The sequence below is a fragment of the Astatotilapia calliptera genome, chromosome 11 (genome assembly GCF_900246225.1).
Source record: "Astatotilapia calliptera chromosome 11, fAstCal1.2, whole genome shotgun sequence".
Taxonomy (NCBI): domain Eukaryota; kingdom Metazoa; phylum Chordata; class Actinopteri; order Cichliformes; family Cichlidae; genus Astatotilapia; species Astatotilapia calliptera.
This window is the reverse complement of record NC_039312.1, coordinates 31,426,893-31,448,269: the sequence shown is the minus strand read 5'-3', so window position 1 is coordinate 31,448,269 and position 21,377 is coordinate 31,426,893. Positions and strand designations below refer to the sequence as shown.

At 39.2% G+C, this 21,377-nt stretch overlaps 1 protein-coding gene and 1 long non-coding RNA gene across 7 annotated transcripts in view; one reads left to right on the top strand and one right to left on the bottom strand.

Annotated features, from left to right (window-relative positions):
- LOC113031815 (uncharacterized) overlaps nucleotides 1–21,377 on the top strand; it is a 55,925-nt gene that overhangs the window by 13,315 nt on the left and 21,233 nt on the right. For 5 of the 6 annotated variants that reach the window (XR_003273798.1, XR_003273797.1, XR_003273796.1 and 2 more), the window contains one exon: nucleotides 14,920–14,993. The exons of the other annotated variant lie outside the window; for it this stretch is intronic. This is a non-coding gene — a long non-coding RNA (uncharacterized LOC113031815). The remainder of the gene's footprint in view (nucleotides 1–14,919; nucleotides 14,994–21,377) is intronic. 6 annotated transcript variants of the gene reach the window in all.
- On the bottom strand, nucleotides 4,272–20,084 carry LOC113031814 (neurexophilin-1). The gene is made up of 2 exons (XM_026184255.1): nucleotides 19,669–20,084; nucleotides 4,272–5,953 (listed from the first exon to the last, which is right to left on the bottom strand). The coding sequence occupies exons 1-2, from the start codon at nucleotides 19,747–19,749 to the stop codon at nucleotides 5,165–5,167; spliced, it is 870 nt and encodes a 289-aa protein (XP_026040040.1). The 5' UTR covers nucleotides 19,750–20,084; the 3' UTR covers nucleotides 4,272–5,164.

Sequence of the window (21,377 nt, the reverse complement as noted above, 5' to 3'; positions counted from 1 at the left end):
GAACCCAGAGTGATGTTAAAGCCGAGTATATGCCAAACCCAGCTAAGCAGACAGCCTGATCTTCTGCTGAAGCAGTGATGAGCAGTCAGGCTCGTAGCATTTCAGCCTCCATTTCTCCAGCCTGCACCTGTTAGTAGAATTACTGTGAAATGCCTTTTGAGCTAGTTTTTAGTTCAAACATTCTTTGCTGTTGTGTTGTTCATACTTGAACACTAAAAGGAAGATCTCGCATGTGTCCTCTTCAGAGGAGGGGATCTGTGTCGGTGTGCAGGATTGTAGTCTGGTAATTATGTACTTGCATTTATATAGCTCTCCATTCATCCATCCATCCATCGCCTGCAATCTCTCCAATGTGTCCTGGGTCTGCTCTGGGCCCTCCTTCAGGTAGTACATGTCTCAAATGCCTTACCCAGGAGCTGTACTCTAAACTCCACCTGAATGATTGAACTCCTCACCTTACTGCTAGGGTGATGACCTTTTGGAGGAAACTCATTTCTGCTCATTTGCTCAGCTTTCTGTCACTACCCCCAGCTTGTGGCCATAGATGATTGACAAATTTGCGCTCATACTTAATTCTTTCTTCACCACAACAGATTTGTGAAGCATCCAAAGCCCTGAGAATGCCTCCCCCAGTTGGTCTGTGAATCTCCTGGTCCACTCTCCCCTCACTCAAGAAATGGGACACTGAGATACTCCTCCTTTGACTCCAATAGGAACCTAGTAGGAGGAACTACAAACTGAGACCAGGAATGTGTTTACTGAGTTTATAAACTGAGTGAGCAGTAAGGTAATTAGATGTGAAACCAGAGGATTTGCCCCCTGCTGGCCATGAGAAAAAATGCAGGTTTATGCACTTTGCATTGCAGGGTTTGTTCGGTAAGAAAAATACAAAATGGAAATTTTTCATCAAATACTTAAACTTGCAATAATGAATTTGTTTTGGTAATTTTGGGGCAACAAAATAATTTGTAGGCAGAAGACTGAAAAAAAATCATCTCGTTGTGTTGATCTGGACTAATTTCTAAATAGAAGAAAATTAGTTTTCATTTGAATCCATTAGGGGTTTAATGGTTCCAAAACAGAGACGGAATTTGTCTTCCTGTCCCCCCAGCTCCTCCATCCGACCCACTGCTCATTAACTTACTAATAGAGGAGTTAATAGAACATAAAGTTCCTATAAAAGTTAAGTGCAGCAACTCAGTGCTTGAATGTAATCTCAAACAAACCAGGATGATTATGTGAAAGTTGTCAGAGAAATTTAAGGATCGCTGGTTAAAGCTGCAATGTTTAAAGGTATAACACATGAGCTTCTTTAAATGAAATAAGTTTAAAATAGTCATAAGCGATGATGTTATGTCCCACACCTATTGCAAAGATATCAGCAGATGTTATGAGCTATTGCTGGCACATCCCATCATGTCATGATCACTGAGTCAATACGGCATCTAGTTTGCCCGAAAGGAAATTTGTAGATGTTTTTGCACATATCAGTGGTGAAAACGTCTTTTGGAGGAAATAGCAGAAAATGGAAAGTCTGTTTGGATTGGTTATAACAACGAAATTCCAAAATAACCCGTTGTTAAAGGTTCTACACCTGCTTTGTTCTAGTGTGTGCTACTTTTGCTTTATTGGTATGCATTCAAACACAAATCTGTGTGCTGCAACAGCCATGTGTCGTCTTGTTCCTTACTCTAGGTCTAGTCAATAAAACCTTCCTGTGAATCTCTTTATTCAAATGGTGAGAGGCTTGGTTATTTACTAAAAAACAGGCTAGGTAACTACCAGTTAAAACTAGGGACTGCAACATTGTCTATACAAATAGCTCCTGAGACCTGAACTCTTGTTAGGAATTCATCACGTCTGTGTTGAGCAGAATGAAATGTAAGGTTGTGATGTCTGCTTATGAAGATTTAGGGTCTCTGGAGGTTAAGAACCATTTAAACACTGTTTCGATTCTGATTTTTGTGGAACTTGTACCATGACTGACTTTTTTTTTGCCTTCTTTCTTTGGGACCTTCATTCTGTGACGCAGCAGCGCTAACCACTGCTTCACCATGCTCCCCTGGTTTGGAGAAACCAAATTAAATTTGTAATCTGTGCTCTATCAAAGCATAATTCTTTCAGACGGAAGCCCACTGTAGGATGGAAAGCTACAGGTGATTGTGTGCAACCTGGCCAATCACCTACGTTGTGTATGGTCACTCTGGTGCTTGTTGCGCTCGCCAGCTGAGAAGTCATCACAGTCTATTAATACTGGTTAAAACCATTGATCATTTATAGCGGTTTATGAATAGCACAGGAGTCACTGAAGTCTTCTTCTCAGCATGTGTTGTCTGTCTGTAGCCCTATCCAGTGGCATGTAGCATATGCACATTGCCCATAAATCATAATTTTAACCAACTAGGTTAGTTTTGCCTTCCTTTCATCTTTCCTGCTCACCCTGTAACGCCTGTGTTCTTCTCCCTGTTGAGGTTCTCCTTCTAATGTTGTTGGCACTTGTAGTATAGTGTAGTATAGAGTGTCATCACTAATAAATATTTCACCTGTATGTTGATGCTCGAACCTGCTTTAAAAAATACTTGAGCGAGCTGTGACTGTAAAGATGGGGGCAGTAAATTAAGAACAATACGATGAAAAAGCTAGAATGCTCCACGGAGCTGAACGGAAACTGTAGAGAAGAGCTGTCTCAAACACCATTTTATGGGCCATGAGCTTTGGGAGTAATCAACGGCAAATGATCACTGAAAGGAGTTTGGGAAGGAAGTTAGGCGGATAATGTGAGAAGGGGGAAAAAAACAGCCCAACACTTCCAAAGCAGCTGAATCCTAAACCCAAAAAACCAAGTACCTACCCAGTATGTCTCCAGTAGTGTTTGACCCCTTTCACATCGGGCACTTGACCGATGTCAAGTTTAGTTACTGATAAATACTAAACGGAGGATAAATTATAATACACGTGTAATTGAGGCTGAAACGGTAATTTCTTCAAAACAGTCAGCATCACAATACGTTGCATTTAGCCTCAGATGACATTAGTCAGGGAACAGATCCATCTCTCAGCAGCTCTCACACCGAACACTTTTGTGCCAGACTGTTTACACTTGTAAGATTATATGCATAATGAGGCTGCATTGTCTCGGGAAAGTGCTGCTTTAATTCTCTGAAGCTGAACAAACTGTCCCTGGCACATTTGGGTAGGGGTGGAGAGATATCAAAGTCACTTTATTGAGATGAAAGAACTGGCCCAAACAGCAATCTGACACATTAGTCATTCCTTCTTCTTAGTGACAGAAACATGCTCTCAATTTACGAGTCAGGTGCTTCCAGTGATTTCTGCCAGCCTTGTTCCTCCGCATCATAAATTCCTCTTTATGCTCACTCATCCCACAGGCAGACCCCTATTCTTCGACCTGCCTTGTCAGAAAATTCGCCCCATGTTGGCATATTGGATGTCATCCAGGCTGCCATTAGCAGTTACTGCGTTGCGTATACCATGGCATACACTGTGAAAGAGCACTGAATTTAAATAGACAGCAGTGATTGTGCCCCTAGGTGCACATTCATACTTTTTTACAGGTTTTCTATCGGCTCTTTAATTCATTCTTTCTGTGGTGTTGACTCTGCAGAGCTCCCACTTATACTGTGTTCATTTTCTCTAAATGCTTCACGTGAAGCCACTGGCTTCCAATCTATGTAATGAAGGTTTAATAGCCAATTGGAACATCCAATATCATTAGCAGCCAGCGTTAGGCTCATCTGAAATTTTTTTCTTTTTTTTTTTTTTTGATAACCAGAAGTGCGAGCGTTTGACATGCAGGATGTGTGATTAGCACCTGCTGTTTAATGTATGTCCTGCCTCTTCTGGAGCTGGAAAGCTCTTTTTACCAGTTCTCGCATTTTAATAGCGTTTTTGTTCTGCTTAAGCCTCAAATGCACTTCAGGAAATCTTCCTCTCAACAATTTCCATGTTCTCTTGCATTCTTGTTCTATGATCTATTTTTAAACAAACTTTTGACCTACCTTTTTTCCGATTATCAATCACTTTTCGATACAAATGATTATTCCAGTGTTTACAAATGGTTATTTTTGGTTTCTGCAGGGGCACTATGGCTCTAATTCTGTGGCTCACTACTGGCTGCTTGTCATGTCAGTGATGCAAAGAGTCACCAGAAATAAAAGCAATGCTTAAATGTCTAAAATGGATATGCAGTTCTGAGAAAAAAGAGCAGAGTAATGTTTGATTATTTTTAAAGAAAAGCACAAAAAATGATCTTCTGTTTCTCTGTCATCTTGTGCAACTTTTATTTATTCATTGTGACATTTACTTGCTTATGTTTGATCTGATGAGAGCCCTCAATTTGGTGTCATTTGCCGAGCGCCGTCCATGGCCTTAAAACTGCTAAACACACAACACAGAATTAAAATAGAACATACTTTTTTTTTCCCTCTTTGTGTCGTGACTTGGTGAAGATTATTTTTGACAGCTGCAATAACAGGAAAATATAGATGGACGTTATTAAGTTGTTTACCACATTCGGGTTCATGCATGGGACATGGACGAGATTCCAACAACAATATCAGAGAGGTACATTCACTCTAACAATCACACTGCAGAAAACAACACCACTCAAAATATGTTTGATTTTTCCATTATGCCCTCTAATGCATACTGACAGATTCTTCTTATTTGCATTGACATTTACGTGTTCGCAGTGATTACCAGAGACTGATTGGAGGAGACAGAAAGCATGATTGAGACGGAAATACACCATCAACATAAACAACTAAATTAGCAGGAGAAAACACTGATAAAATTGTTCTCTGGTCTTTGTGTGGAATCCACGATATTTACATAAATACAATCAGCATATTTTTATGGTTGGCTTGAGAATTTCCTTTCGATGTAAGCAGCTATGCATATAAGATGAGTATTGCAAGCCTATAAATGCTTCCCTAAATGCTCTCTTAATGACCTCAGGCTAGGCTTGTTCATTGGAGCAAGATCAGTCTTGTGACAAGGATAGGTTATTTGTAATAATGCCTGTCAACATCTCAAGTTGGAAATGTCTTGACTCCATTTTCTTTCATATAATCTGAAATTGCTCAGGACCCTGTAGCCTATCTGTCTTTTTTTTTTCTTTCCCCCCCTTCGTCTGGTCTTGTGATCAACCCGTAGGGAGGTAGGGGGTGTCACTGTGGTAGTTGTAGTCTGGGCACACCTTCTGCACCAGCTTGTAGTCAGTGCTGTAGAAGGTGATGAAGATGCAGATCACTTTGAAGGGTTTGGAGCACAGCCAGGACACGTGGCTCTGGGTCTGCTCCTGAGGGCAGCTCTGCGAGGGGTCGTGGGCACACAGTGAGTTCCTGGTGCCTTTCTCCACCTTTTCGTACTCCACCCTACAGTTGAACAGCTTGGTTTCTTTGGTCTCCAGGGCCGTCTGCTGCTGCTGCTGCTGGTGATGGTGGTGGTACTGCTGGTGCGGCTGGTGGACCTGGAACTCCACAGCCTTGGTGGGAGGAACAAGTCCCACGGAAACGTTGCCCTGACCGGTTGAATTGTGTCGAAAGTAGACGCTGAAGGTGCCGTTACCGTGATCCACAATTTTGCCGGTGATGAGGAGGTTCAGCTTCACTGTCTTGATGTTAGAATGGAAATCACCCCAGCCGAACATCTTCTTAAACTTTCCAGTCTTGACGATGGGGCGTCTTTTCGTCCTTGATCGAGGGTCACGGGAGGCTGAGGTGTTGTAAAGCCATTTCCAATGCTCTTGCTTAGAGTAAGACTCTCCTTCGTCGTAGTTCAGATCCATAGAGGTGAAGTTCTCTTTGCCGTAGAGGCTTTGAGACAGCAGACGGCTAATGGACACGTCCTTGCTGCTTTCATCCCAGTAGGTCTTCACTTTGGATTTTGAGTTATATCTCAAGTCGGAACTTGGAGAGTCAGCACTCGCAACCTGGAAGATTAAATAAAATGAGTATTAGTTAAAATTTTACTCAATGTTACAAACATACTCTAAAGTATGTGAAGTTTTGCCTCATAATACTTATATGAATACAGCAGTTGATGTGTTTTGGGGTCACACGTATTAAATCGACATCGTCAATTGGACAATTATTTCCTTCCAAAGCACATTCCATACCTATAATCAGTTGGGATTTAACACAAAGTGTTGGATAAGCAAAAGAAGTTGGATGGATGGATGTCATTCATCGCTTTTTGATGAATGACTTTTGATGAATCATGTAGCTCTGCCTGCAAATGCCAACAATAGATTTGTTCTCCATATCAGATTTTCAGTGGCATCAGGTGAATCTACAGCCTGAGAAAACTCCCACCTGATAGGCTTTTGCGACACAGCATTAAGCAATTTTTTTTGCTGAAGTTAAAGTATGTATAACTTGCATGGATGCATATTAAGTTCTTGTAATGGGCCCTTGAGGCTGGCTCCAAAAGCAACTTATTTGCCATAGACTGTAAACCCAACATTAAAAAATTTAAAGCAGGTTTACAGTCTGGTCTAAAAGAAAGTTGTTTTCTATGGATAGTTTCCCCCTTTGTATGGATAATATAATAAAAGGTACTTTCGGCTGCTCTTATTTCCCAAGGGGTTGCTTCAGTGGATGGATCTGCATATTTGATTTGACACAGATTTTAGCTCTTCCTGACCACCCCTCCCATTTATTCGGGACTGGAATTCTGCTCTAGGAATACACCAGTTTGTATCCCTCTCAATATTGCACATGCAGGTGGATTAACCAAAAAATGATCTTGATAATTACCAAAACTGGTAATTTAAGGCAGATGTGGCATAAACCTTACACTGGATGGTGGTCTGATAAACTTGTATTTGTATGATTGTGTATACATGCTCTGAAACTGCACAGTTCTCTACATGTGTTTGTCTTTTAAACAACAGAAAATGACAGAAAACATCTGAATCTATATATCAGTGGGAATGTGATGAGTGGAGACTGGCCCATCTTAATTTTTCTGAGCATGCATTTTCCTGTGAATGAAAGGAAATGTGCAAAATTTCAAGCGAGTCAGACTCAGCCCATAGAGATATGTCCATTTAAATTAGACTTTCCTCCCAAAAAGGCACCAGTCATTTTCTGCAAATCCCCCAAAACAACATATTTTACATTCTAGAGACAAATCCCTCCAGTGGTGGTTGGAGTTATGAATTTCGTCTGTGAGGAGCAAGAGGGAAAATAGTTTGTTGCTATTTTAACCATGACGGCAAAAGTCTGAGACAGTCCCCACTTTAAACAAACCCAATCGAAATTGCAATTTTAATACAAATTAGAATGTTTTCCTAATCTTTCCAAAGCTGACTCTGTCCCTAAACCTTGAAAGATTTATTTTCTGCAGTGACTTGTCAAAGAGTTTTGAAAGGCACCACAAAAAGCATTTATGCATCTTGTTGGAGGGCATGAACAAATGTCAGGTTCGAGGGCTTGTTTAATTACAACTGTCATGTAGGTATAGCACCAGCTGAAGGTAAAATGCCATCTAATTTTACAGAACTGCTGTTGAAATGTGCATGTGTTAGTAAATCGTGTAAATATCAGGAATGGAATTTGTTAATAGGTGGGATATTTTGGGGGAGGTTATCTGACATTTTTATATTCAGAAGTTGGAGAAACCGGTGGAGAAATGATGAAAAAACTTGGTCAGGATGTAGATAAAAAGATTTTTTTTGTAATTATGTCTCTCTATAACCTGAATTGATACTCTGAGGGAGACATCTGCAGTTATGGTGGACCAGACCAACATCCCTCTACATATTACATTCATTGCCAGTGTTCAGTTGGAATACAGCAATCAGTCGCTGCTGCATATGCACATTTCTTTTAATTATGATTGAAGATTTGTGGTCAGCTGTTTATATAGGCTGCTATTTAATATGGTCTGGTATTTGCACAAGCAGTGATGCAGTTAATTGCAGTGGTGTGGAATTGATTATTGTAATTATTTATCACTGAATTGACTGCATTTCTATGTTACTGCAGCCAAAAGGACAAACACAATTACTAAGAAAATAAAAATAATAAAGGTAGAGTAGGAAAAAAATAATATAAACAGAAAACTGTGTAGTAGCAAAGAAATTAATTTAACGAGATAAAATAAACCTCTAAAATGAAATAAAATGCACTTAAAAAACATATGAAATAAAAAGCTAACTATAATATAAGAAATTGGCTCTATCAAATAAAATATCTCACTAAAAGAAAAGAAAATGAAGCAGTACGCTTGTGTTGCATTGTACAGCGTTAAATATATCCTGCTTTCACCTGCTTTGGGCTCATGTTTGATCAGCTCCTGGAAGATTGATATCTACTGTTTGTTCAGCACAGCAGTTGTTATTGTGTTGCTCTAAATTCTTTAACAGTTTGTATTGAAAACAAACGCTCCGAATCAGCCTGGAAGCAGAGTCTTCTGATCACTTTGTGCTTCTTCACTTTGAGATGTTTATTTGGAGAGTTTTTATTCTGCTTTGACTGTTTCTAATTTATTATTTGAATATTAGAGAATAGCCTCTGTGCTTCTATTATATGAAGTAAGTGGACATTCGGTGGTGGTGGAGTTAGATTTTTATGGTAGAAATCACAGATGCTGGGATTAATTGGATTTTAATTTCAGTCCCTAACTTGTCTTTCAACACTTCTGGAGATAATCACAACACAGTGATTACTACTTCTTTTTTTTTCACTTGTTTTCGAGTCTTTGTTTTGTCTTGTGTTATAAATCAAGCACAATGCTTTCACCTCTCTCTAAAAGCCAAAACTCGCTCTTAGTTAACTTCAACCTCAGCCAAGATGGCAAAAAGAGTCTTTGGTTCAGATGATCGCACCATATCCAGGTTTCTGTAGATGAACCTGTGGAAGGATCATTAATGGTTTCCTCCAGCTGCCTTTGTTGGGCTTGTACACCTCTGCCAAAAACACCTGCTAGTCTGGACTCACCACTGATTACTGACTGTTAACGTTTAACTTCAGCTCATTACTTCAATACGGCTGCGATTATTTTGTTTATGTGGTGTTTAGACTTTGTTCGTCGTGGATGTGTGATGTACACAGTGTCTAAGGCTGCGTTCAGACTGTAGGCAAAAGCGCATCAAATCAGTTTTTTTTTTTTTTTTTTGTTTGTTTTTTTGACCCTATGCGTCCCATATCCGATCATGCTATGACAGTGTGAACGGCACAAATCCGATATTTTCAAATCTGATCTGGGTCACTTTCGTATGTGGTACTGAATCCGATACATATCCAATGTTTTAGAAAGCGACTGCTGCTGTTTGAATGGTCATGTCGCATTAAATCAGTCTTTTACATCACTGACACAAGACAGACGCCAATTATCAGCGCCGGAGAAAGAATCGCGAACGCTTCCTGGCCATCCAGTGTAGATGTTAGTGAAACTGTTGGGAAGACAACGTTGGAGAAACGTGAACATTTTATTTGTACTGTATAATCTGCAGATTCTGACAGAAATCTGTAACTATCCTTTGAAGCACCGCTCCTCTAAAACAGCAATAAGGATAATTATTAGGTTATCTACATTATTATGTAAATAACAAAATAACTTAAAGCAAAAATTAGGAAACGTAAAGTCCGAAGTCTTTATATAAAGGGCCATCAGTCAAACAATATTGTTTGGTCTGGGTCTAAACAGAGCGCGTTGTGTGTGACGTCTTCTTTTGCGCATGCGGGCCGCTTTGAGGGTTCACACTAGATCACGTTTGCTGTCGCATTTTATTTGTAGTGTGAACAAGCAGTCAAAAAAATCGGATTTGATCAAAAAATCGGAATTGAGCTTTAAGACCTGCAGTGTGAACGTAGCCTAAGTGCGGCATAGAGAAGTGTTGAGGTGTAACTGGCAAAAGGCCACCATGGCTAAAACTTCTGCAGTGATTAATGAATCCCATTCAGTGTTCACATTCAGAGCAGTTATTCAAATGTGCTCCTGTAACTGTGCAGTGTACGGGCCACAGTATTGTAAAAAACAAATAAACAGCTGACGTATCTATCTTTTAGCGTATAAACTGCAAATATTATGTACAATTATTCCTAAATAAAAGACAAATGGCCACATTTAGGCCATTTGTTTTGATTAGTTTCTTTTCTATAATATTTGCAAAACCAATACTGCATAAACTTTCTCTAACTCGTAATTTTTGAGCTCTTTATCCACTTAGTTCATGTGACTTATGTTCTGTGTTAGTTGGCCCATATTTAGCTTTAAAAATATGCTTTAAAAAAAAGTCTGATAAATGGTAGGTTCATGAAAAATGAACAATTATGATTTCATCCTTAATCAAGTATCCTTACTGTAGCTATTATGAAAATATTTTATTAAAGGAATATATTAAAATGTTTTTATTAAGTATAATCCAGGTTCTCGTAGAGTCGTCCAATATCAGCAGTCTGCCTAGCAACAGCTTCGAGTAGACGTGTTCGTGCTGAGTGCTTGCTAACAAGATCAAAATGAATATCCTTTGCAAATGCAGGAAAACATCAACAAATCTATGCACATTATCCATGTACAAATACGTCTGTCAAAAACGGTTTTAACGCTGTGAGAAAGTCTTACAGTGTGTGAAATGTCCTTATCAAGATTAAGGCTATTCCTGTCATACATCGAGACGAATGAAGCGCTTCTCAGGAGCAGACGTGATGCAACAGCAGACTATTACCTGCTGAATGTACCCTGAATGGATGATTGATGATTCATTCTGTCTCTCTCCTCTAACAATCACACAGATGAGAGAGCAAAGATTTCCCGCGCACCCCACAGAGGCTTGTGACAGTGATGTCCAAGCCCCGTCCGAGGAACGTGACAGCAGATCTATCTGGTCGAAGCGTTTACATTTTGTACCTTCACCCACGATCAATATGCTGAAAATAAGGTCTTCTCTCATTCAGAAAGTTCACTGAATGACATTGTTGTAGTGTAAGCTGGAGTTTGTACGGCACTCTCTGAGTAAACTGCAAGTGCTGAGATCTTTCTCTGAAGCTCCTGCTCATTTTATGCACTTGGATTGAGAATGGAGGAGTTTGGAAGGATGGCCTCCAGTTGTTTTGAAGAGGCCTTGTTGATGAATGACCTGATGTGAACGAAGCGTTACTGGCATTGTGATCTTTCTGCCTCTCTGAATAAAGGAATGTAGCCAGAGAAATTTTTAAAAGCAACATGATACTCCAGAGTCAAATCAATACCTTTATATTGAGCAGAGGTTCAAAGGTAGCTAGACCTTTGCTTCTAGTTAGTTTTAATAAGTATAAAGGGAAAAATGCAAGAACCTCGCAGCAAGATGTTTAGCGTGACAAGGTGAAGAGAAAAATTTGAATTTCAGCAGTTTCCCTGCGCAGTGGGGCAGTTAAACCACATTAATGAACAGCCCTTTTTGTCTTTCATTGCTGGAAACAAAAGTCTGTCAGTGGTGATGCATTGTAAAAAGATAAAGTGAGTGTGAGGATGAGGGAGACTTCCTTTCCAGGATTTATTGGCACCATTATAGTCAAACATAAAGCTCCTTAGGATGTAAAAGTTCAGTGAAATAGTATCTTACAGACTGTCAGCCAGGGAGCTGTAAAGTCTATTATGCCATTATAGTTCAGTCCTTTTTCTTTGGTTTAAGAATATTCTAGGTTTGCTCTTGTTTCAGTTGTTAAGTTTAAAAGCACTAATGTTTTTTATTCAAGACTTTCATACTTATTGTTACAAAGGTGGGTTTTCATATTAAGCATGACCAAAGTTTCAGTTGATGAGGTCAGAATATGTCCAGCTAACCCTAGTGAGCCAAAACCTCAGTCTTCACACTGCTCTGAACACCAGTGTTACATTTGTTAACCAAAAACTTGTCATCATAGTTTTCAGCAACAAGTTGTTGTTTTTTTTTTCTGACAAAAACATAAATTAAATAAAAACTGATGCATGAGGACAAAAACTATATTGGCACTTTTGCCGACAAATGCAAATAAGATGAAAATATTCTGGAGAGACGGGATCCAATCTGAACTAAAATTAATGTCATTGAGAGCGGATTTCTTATACAGCGCAACAGTGACTGTCCACTTTTTCTCCACTGTCAGGAGACTTTTATGTTATGAGGTAAATCATGACCATAAAAACATAATTCTGATTTTAGCAAAAGTCAAAAGTGCACGATATAATTACATAATTACAAAGATACATGATTACTTCTAACGATTTAGGAACTACTCATCCCAATGCCCACTGCAAATCCCAGATTCCACAGTGAATGACTGTCAGCCTTTTTAAGTTTAATCCTTTACTATAGCGTCGGTATGGTTAATAACAGTGTAAGTTTGAATATATATCTACAGTTTGCGGTGCATGTGTGGGGGGTTACAGTGCTTTGTTCCTCACTGCAACCACTGCTCTTGCAGTTTCAGAAGTTTTGCGCTCACTTAGCAACCCGACTTTCATGGGTTGAACATTTCCATGGTAACAGTGACCTCCACCAATCTGAGACATCACTGTCTGAATTTAAGATTGCAGGTAGGGTAGTTCTTTTTCCATAAAATAATAAAATACATTTTTATTAAAACAAGGTTCTTATCATATAGACTTGTGATTTCTACAGAAGCACATATTATTATTTCACAATGTTGCACCTCGTAACAGGTCTGCTTTGGATGGTTATAACCTTATGGCTCATAATCAAACTCCCTATGGAGAATGTCTTTTGTTTTTTTCCCTGGAACCTCAGTGTTGAGCTCTATTTGGTCATTCTATGTGCACAGAGGTGCTGCCGTTCACATCTAATGTTCAGCAGAGAAAACCAATCAAAATAAAACTGCCTGTAAGGGAAAGGTGCTAAATCAGCTTGTTTTCGACTATGAATGAACTGGGAGTAAATTATTATTTTCAGCTGAGAAGCACGCAAAGATACTTTAGCAGAGTCCAAGAATAGTAGCGTGTATCAGAAATGAGCATAGTAGGTCTGCTTCAAGCTATGCAAGCAGTGTGTAAATTTTTACCAGTTCTATGTGGATATGCAGCCTCAGCCATAACAATTAGGGGAACACTGATTGTTAAGTGGCCAGTAATCATTGGCCGATTGGCTCAGTATGTTTTGATGTTATATTTATCTCCCTTTAGAAACATAAAATATATACTGTATATACAATTTTAAACCATTTCAAAGTCTTTTAGCTGGTCCAACTGTGGAAAAACACCACTGAGCTACATGAGAAATCAACACCTTATTTGCAGATACTCTGATATCAAGGCTGAGATGTTTAGAGAGTCGTGTATGATTGTCATCACATGTTTTGTTCCCCTTATTTAGCCAGTAGCTTGTTTCAGACAGTGAATTAAATGAGGGGCTGCTCCATAAATGAGCAAAAATAAACAGGAAGTAAATAAGGATTACGTTAGTGCAAGACTAAAATCATTGGAGCTTTCCCCTCTAAGGAAAACCAGTGACTTGGTTAGACTTGAACCAAGGCCAGTTTAAACATACATTTATTTGAAGATGCTTCCAGTAGTAAAGAAAAAGAATTAATTGAGTCTAAATGACCTTTGGCCAGTAATCCAAACTGTAAAGCCCATTAATTTTTCTATTCTGAGTTGTTAAAAGACTGTAGTCTCTAATGATCAAATGAAATATCATTTTCAGAGTGCAGTAATTACTGGTGCTTCTCAGTTACTCAGTTTCAGTCTCAGTGGAATCCCAAAACCAGATCAAGGGATATTAGCAAACTGCTTGGTTAAATGCCTGTCTAGCTAATAACTCAAAGTGTGTGTGTGTGTGTGCGCGCGTGTGTGTGTGTGCGCGTGTGTGTGTGTGCGCGCGCGTGTGTGCGCGCGCGTGTGTGTGCGCGCGTGTGTGTGTGCGTGCGCTTGTGCAGCTGCTGCTGCAGAATTTTGAGGAGTAAATGTAAAGAATATTTTCCAAACAATGAAAATCCAAGCGGGTTTAGGATCTTTATCGTTTCTTCAACCAGGAAATTAAATTGCACTCAGTGAGTTTTGAAAAGCTTCATGATTTCCTGCAACTTCGTGTTATGAATAATTTTCTAAGAGGATGTGTCACTGGAATCAGATTTTTTTTTTGAGGGATTTCTTTACTATTTTCTTCCAAGATTATCAAAATTACACAGCGCATCTGAAGTGCGTGCCCAGTCATCGTCAGACCTAATTCCTTGTTGTGGAAACTCTGCTCTGTTGTCACCAGCGTTATGTCTGGTCCCCATACTGTGACATGCAATTAGCTTTCATCTAAAGCACCTGACAGTCTCTGGATTAGAGCACTCGGAGGCACATTCACAGAGACCCCACTTCACGGATTAGAACCCAACCTGTAATCCAGCCTGGGGAGATTAGGCAGATCAGAGGCAGTCCTGACTAAAGCAACGTTTATATCCAGAACCCCCCGACTGACTGCACCAACACTCGGAGGGCCAAGATTTACCTCTACTTGGCTTTAAAAACATGCAAGTGAGGCACAAAGGGAGTGTGTGCTAGATGCATGAATGTGCCTGAAAGAGATAGTACAGAGAATAAAGCGCGAAACTAGAAGAAAGAGACAAACAAACATGGCAGCGTAAAGGTCAACAGTCACACTTTGATGGCTTTGGCTTTACCAGATATTGGTTTGTCACTACTGTGTACTGTGAAATATCAAAATGACAAATAACATTGCTCATGACTAAAGATGGAGTTTATTTTGCACTTAACTTGTGTTTATTATTAGCAAAGCAGTGGCTCACAACCCTAAAACGAAGAGGCAGCCACTTGAGACGCTTGTTTCCAAGTGTGGCTTCAATCAACAGAAGGAACTGATCATCATTTAAATGCAGGACTATCAGATATTACGTGAATGAAAAACAAAATTAAATCCAAATCTGAAAAAAATCAACACATTTGTCTTCCTTTGTTTAATTTCAGATGTATGCTGTCACCCATTTAGAAGGTCATCACCCCCAATGTGGAAACGACTGCTGCAAAGGACTGTGCCAAAGGTTTTGCAAATCTTAAAGTCTGACATAAAGTTAAAGACGTTCATTAGACTGACTTGCAACCAAAATAAGCTTTTATAGAGAAATTATATTAAAGATTAGTTGAATAATAAAATAGTTGAACATAAAATTAGTTCAGCTATTTAAAATCAATTTGTAAATACAACATTTTTAAGAAAAGTAATTTGAAAATCTCACATCAATTTTGTGAAATGCCTTTTTAAAATGCCAAAAAACCAAGAAAATATATGTGAATGACAATACTGGGTAGTTATCATAAAGATACCCATAACTAATGTTTACAATCTATGAGACCATTGCTCCCAGTAGTGCTGAGTAACACCATCTACTACTCCTCAAGAAGACAAAGAGCAGTATTATTTCAAATTAAATAATAATAATATTGGAACATTTTGGATAAAAGTATGTTAAATTTACTAAAAACAAATCTTAGACAATCTATAATTTACAAATATCACCAGAATATATACAATAAATTATTCTGCCTTTAAAAACAAGTTTTCATAATGAAAAATAAAAACAACTGAGACAGAAATATTACATAACTGTAAAGTATGTAAAAAAAATATATGTTCACATAATTTAGCATTTATTTATTTTAGATATTTTAATATGTGACTATTGACTGTCTGTTATATGACATATATTATAATACTATCTGTTAGCAAACACTTGTATAGAGTGGGTCCCATATTTTACATTGTCCTCCTCGTCAACATCCTGCAAAAACACCAAAGCCAACAATGAACCGATCCCACTGACAAGTCCTCTGTCCACAAACTATTAAAATCCATCCTGCCTCACTGGCTCATTTCTCTCTTCCTTACTACAGGTTTATTTTGGGCAAACCCCACATACACCATCCCGCTGCTGGAAACAAACACTACATCACCAAATGTGTCAACTTTCAGTTTTTTGAGTGATTCTTTGCGTGGGATTTCTTAATGATAAAAATAATTCAGGATATCAGACGTAATCGTTTAAAGCTCAGTGTTAGTTAGTTAGTTAGTTATATAATAATAATTAGTAATGGACTATGATGAACAATTGAATAAATTAGGTTTTAAGGTTTTGCTGATACATTTTCCAGCAGCACACAAATAAGGGAAGTCGATGGCTAAAAATCTAAAACTGTAGCTGAAAATGGTTGGAAAAGATGTTGATAATTTTGAAAAAGTTATTAAAATATTATAGTCAAATCTAAAAATAGCTAAAACTAAAAATAAGAGATATTGCCTATCAGCAGATTTAACTGTGTACTACAATTTCATAAAGTCTGAGGACTCAGGAGAGTGAAGCTTTGTCTGCAATATCTGTGTAGCGTCTGTGTTTCCCATAATTTAAACCAGTTAAACCCTCCTTGCTTTTCTTCCAAACCCCCTTGATGGAGGCTAAAAAAATATTTTAAATATATAAAGGGAAGTCAGTCAAAGCCTTGAGGAAAATCTGCAGTAAAAAAAAAATTCTTTGTGAAATATATATTAAATGCAGTGTTTCCATTCAGAGATACTGTATCTTTCAGTCACGTTCAGATGCTTTTATTTCATAGCCCAACTTTTCGTTTTACAGTTTGTCATGCAGGAGCCTCCCCCCCCCCCCCCCCCCCCCCCCCCCAAACCCCATTTAACTGTCTGTTAATATAATTCCCAGATTCGGCATATGAGGCAGAATCCCTCAACAAGATAACGCTAACAGCATCGCTATGCACAAGTCCTTTAGGAAACGACTCTGATTGCCAGATGCAGCATATAGGCAGGCTGTTGGACAACTTAAATGCTATCTACTCTTGGCGAGGCTGTGATAAGGCGCAGGCGTCCGCTCTTTGAAACAGGAAGATAAACAACCCCCCCGTTCCCTCGGGAGCTCGGAGGATATTCTATGGGACTGGACCGCCGAACAGCCAACAAATTCCACCTTTAATAGAACTACCGGAGGAGCCAGATGACTCTGCGGTGGGCTGTACACAAAACCTTGTGAGGAAGAATGAAAGTGTGTGTCAGTTTTCATTTACCTGAATGCTGCGGCTGCTGCTGCGACTGCTGTGCGGGGAGGATTTGTGGGTACGACAGTTCTGGTTTAACAGAGGGAGAATGGAGAGCGGCCGGCCTGATGGCAGATGTGGGTTTCCACTTTTAAATCTTGCTTAGGTGCTGTGAGTTCAGCCGCAACATTAGAGCTGCTGCTTAACAGATAGCGATTTATCATTATTCTATTTTAATAAACAACAAAAAGATGGAATTTATTTTGCACTCATTTGCCTTTTTTATCAAAGGTGTGGTTGTTGTGGTTCACCCTGCCTTAAAAGACTAGTTCCTAACCTTAAAACAAACCGGTCCCTACTTGTGATGCATATTTGAATTGTGAGCAGTTCAAGTCATCTCAGATTTAAATATTTTCTGTGATAAAAGGTAAAAGTATTGAGCATCAGAGAAAAGAAAAGCAAAGACCTGTTGGCTGGGTCACCAACCCAAGATTGGGGGGGGGGAAAAGAAGATCAGGACTGTGATGTAATAATGTTAAAGTCCAGCAGAAAATTACAAGATGATCATGAGTGTTTTATATAAAGTTGTATTAGAGAACGTCCTTTTTAAAAAAGTTTGGAAAAGGGAGCCCTGCAGCTTTATTTTTATTTTTTTTAAATTTAAGGTATTAAAGTGATGCTCTTATGGAGAGAAGCTTAAAATATGAGCAGCTATTAAAGGGTTAGGGTTTGGCTGAAGGACATGTGGATGTTGTAGGATCAGACCTGTGACTTTTCAGGTGTGAGACTAGTCTCTATAAAAGCTTATTTTTAATCTAATTTACAACTTTTAGACGCCATGAATCACAGACAATTCTAACATAAGACTCCCACCAGTTGGTTTATGAAATATCATCTTCCATTTAGAACCACTTCTCTGTGTTTGACAGTAGACGGGAGAGTACTTTAAGAGTCCTTAGAGTGCTGATGCTGTCTTTGGATTATTTTCCAACTGGGCGCTTGTCGTCATAGTCATTTACAGTGAATTTAACTTGTCTCGTCTTGTGAGGTCCCCGCGCAGTTGAGCTGATGGACCAGCTGAGGGCATTTGACGCCCACTAAGAGTTTAGATCTGTTTTCTCTCAGTGATATCAAAGTGTTACCTGAGGGGGGTCAGAGATGATGACAAATCACAAAGTGTGTCAAGACATCACAGGCAGCTGTGGATGGAGCTGAGTCCTATCACTGCAGCACCGCTTTGAGAGGCCAGGGCACAATTATTACCATGACTTCTGAGGAGGATAAATACTGTACGCGGACAGACTGCGGGATTTTGTGGGAAGGGGGGGATGGGGTGGGGTGGGGGGCAGTTTGAAGAAGAAGGAGGGGGGGATCTAGCCACCAGTTTTCCAACTTACCCAGAGGAAAAATGCATAATCATATTATTTCACACACGACTTGGTTCAAAGGCGGCCAAAATAAGTTTGTGAGGTTCCCATGGGTCTGTCAATCTGTTGAAGGAGCTGCAGGCAAAAGCTTAGGATGCACCAAGTACGAAACAATTATGATCATCCCATTAAAGCATAGCGAAGCAATTTGGCAGCTCAGTCTGGAAAAAAACACACTCCTGTCAAGTGATGCTATGAGATCAACTCGCACTACCATGATGCTGTTGTACATATATCTCGCTTAGTTAATGATTGTTTGTCTTTACATCATGACAGGGTGGTGGGAATCCGTGTTTGTTAATGTTGTTGCTTCTGAAATCGATGAATTGTTTTCCTTTAAAGCAGGAAGGGCTCCATAAAGCCAAAAAAAGTGGGAGGGGTGAAATGATTAGTGCGCTTAGTCAGCTGTGAAATTGAGTTTATGGTTTTCAAGACGGTGAATTCAATTCGATAATGGGTATTAAGTTGTAGAGAATAATTAATAGTAATTGACTTCTTTCCATCACTATGCAAATTAAACACAGATAACACCACGGGAGCTTTTTAAGGCCAGTCAAGTTTGTGGGGATTAAGTTTATGGAATTTTTGTTAGAGAGAGGAGTGGCTCCTGTTCTGCTTTGATTGCTTTGTTGACAGATTTATCAGCGGGTGAGGGGTTACTGTCTCTTCAAGGATTAAAGGAATTGGGTTGTCACAAACTGTCAAGGCATTGAGTTGGGAGCATTCTGGTATGTTTGCCATAATGGGCTCAGGCTGTTCCCCGCCGTACTGCCAAATATATTCTTATTGGACCACATCTGTAAATGGGAGGAAAAAAAAAGGGGGGGAAATGCAAAGCAAGGATTGAATGAATAGTGCTGAGGGAGAAATATCCAGCGGGACTGTGTGCGGGTGGATTTGTCAAGATGCAGATTTGGATTTGCATAGTTTGTGTTTATGCTGAGATTGGTTAATTCATCTTGATGTTAATGAGTTAATGCATAGATATGTTAGAAAACTGATCATCCTGGGACTTAAAAACTGTACTATAAGGCAGATCACATGTGTCTGAAATGACTATATTATTAGATTGGCCACACTATGAGACAGCAACGTGACCTCAAAATGATCAATTCCAGCTTGTTTGATGATTTAATTGAAACTCACTTGTAGAACTGTCTTTTTATGAAAACTGCAAACATTAATCACAGAGATATTACACAATGTGAGAATTTTAAAAAAGGTCAAATCAAAATAATATTTAACTCACCAGAGAGATGACTGACAGCAGCACGGTGGCAGTCCACAGACATGTGGTCTTCATGACTCTTTGTGGAACGTCTCTCCTCATGTCAAACAGTCCTTGATTTTCTCAGCTGCTGCAAACAAACAAACAAATCTCCTTCTGATTGAGCCGTTATCAGCTGCCAAACTTGAGGAGAAATAAAGAGCGAAGAAGACGGTCCAGAGATGCGGGAGAAGAAAGGAGTCTTCTCCAGCTCATTCAGGAAGGGTCAGGTGTCTGCTGTTCAAACGCTTCAAGTGAGTACTGGGGTTTTTTCTGACGCAGGGTTCGGAGGCGCTGTGGTGGGAACGGAGGTGTTTGTATATCTGAGTGTGGAGGAATGTTTTATATAGCGCGCTCTGAGGTTCAGAGAGAGAGAGAGAGTGGGGGGAGTGGATGGGAAGGGACAGAGAGAAAAAAGATGGAATGAAGAAGGGGGAGGGAGAGAGGAGACTGGGGGAGAAGAGAAGGAGGTTCACACTTCTGAGAAACAACTTTTAACATCATCAAGGGCTGACATCTAGTGGCAGTCAGCTGCACTGGATTTTTCTTCCTTTCACTGTGAGCAGCAAGCCCAGTGAGATTCAAGAACATAATCCCTCCTCTTGATGTGTTAATGTTGTGCATCCTCTACTCTGACCTGGAATCAAGCATGAAAAACTGCATTTTAACCCTTTGACGCCCAGCGTATTGTATTTGATACAAGTGTTTTTGTGAGTTTTTGAGACTTCTACATCATCAGTGTGACATTATTTTTTTTACCCTCGTAAAATCATGACACATTTTTAATGACTAAACTGCAGATTAAAATTTGATATATTTTTATATATTTTCTCTTAAGGTTCAACAAATACTCCATTATCAAAAAATTAAAGATTTCTGGCAGTTATTTCATGATTCGGGTTTTAAAGGGTTAACATTGTTGGCGCTCCATAATGGTCAAAATACCAGCCACCTTTATGAACCAGGCATCCCTATGATCATGAAGAAATTGTTTTGTTAAATTACGCCTAGGTACTAAATAATGGTTTCCACACACAGTCATTGTAAATGTGCTGAGAATAAAACTAATAATATTAATCATTTAGTCTGAACTTGGAGAAAGTTTTGGACTTCAGATTAAAAAAAAAAGACAAAAGCAGTTGAGATTGAAGCTGGAGAGGCTGAGATATCCTAAGTTTTAATCAGCAGGATGGGTCAGACTCTAAAATAATTAGATCCAGTAAAGCAGCTTGATACAATCTACAGCAGACGCTCTCTGTCCGGGAAATGCCAATATCTTTTAAACTCCACCCCCCCAGTTTGTAGGACAGGCTATCGGTCAAAAAGTCTTTCTTGCAGCCACAGATGACATCTGTTTGGACCCACACTGAAACCTTATAGTTATTCCTACTACACAAGTTACATTTAAACATTAACATGCTTGGATTGGAAATGTTTCCACTGGAAGTGGAGTGAAACAAACCCACAGTGCTCATTCTGAAGTCGGCAAGAGGCTTCAGTCGGCAGACTTAAACCAAAGTCATGCAGATATTTACAGAGTGCTGCAGAGGGCAGATAGGAATACAAAGGGAATTTCATACAATAATGCTAAAACTTTATTTAATTAAAAGCTTCTTGTTAAACCTAACCAAATTCTGTCCCCTGTTACTTACATTAAGATGAAGTGAAACCTTTCCCTCTGTTCACATGGG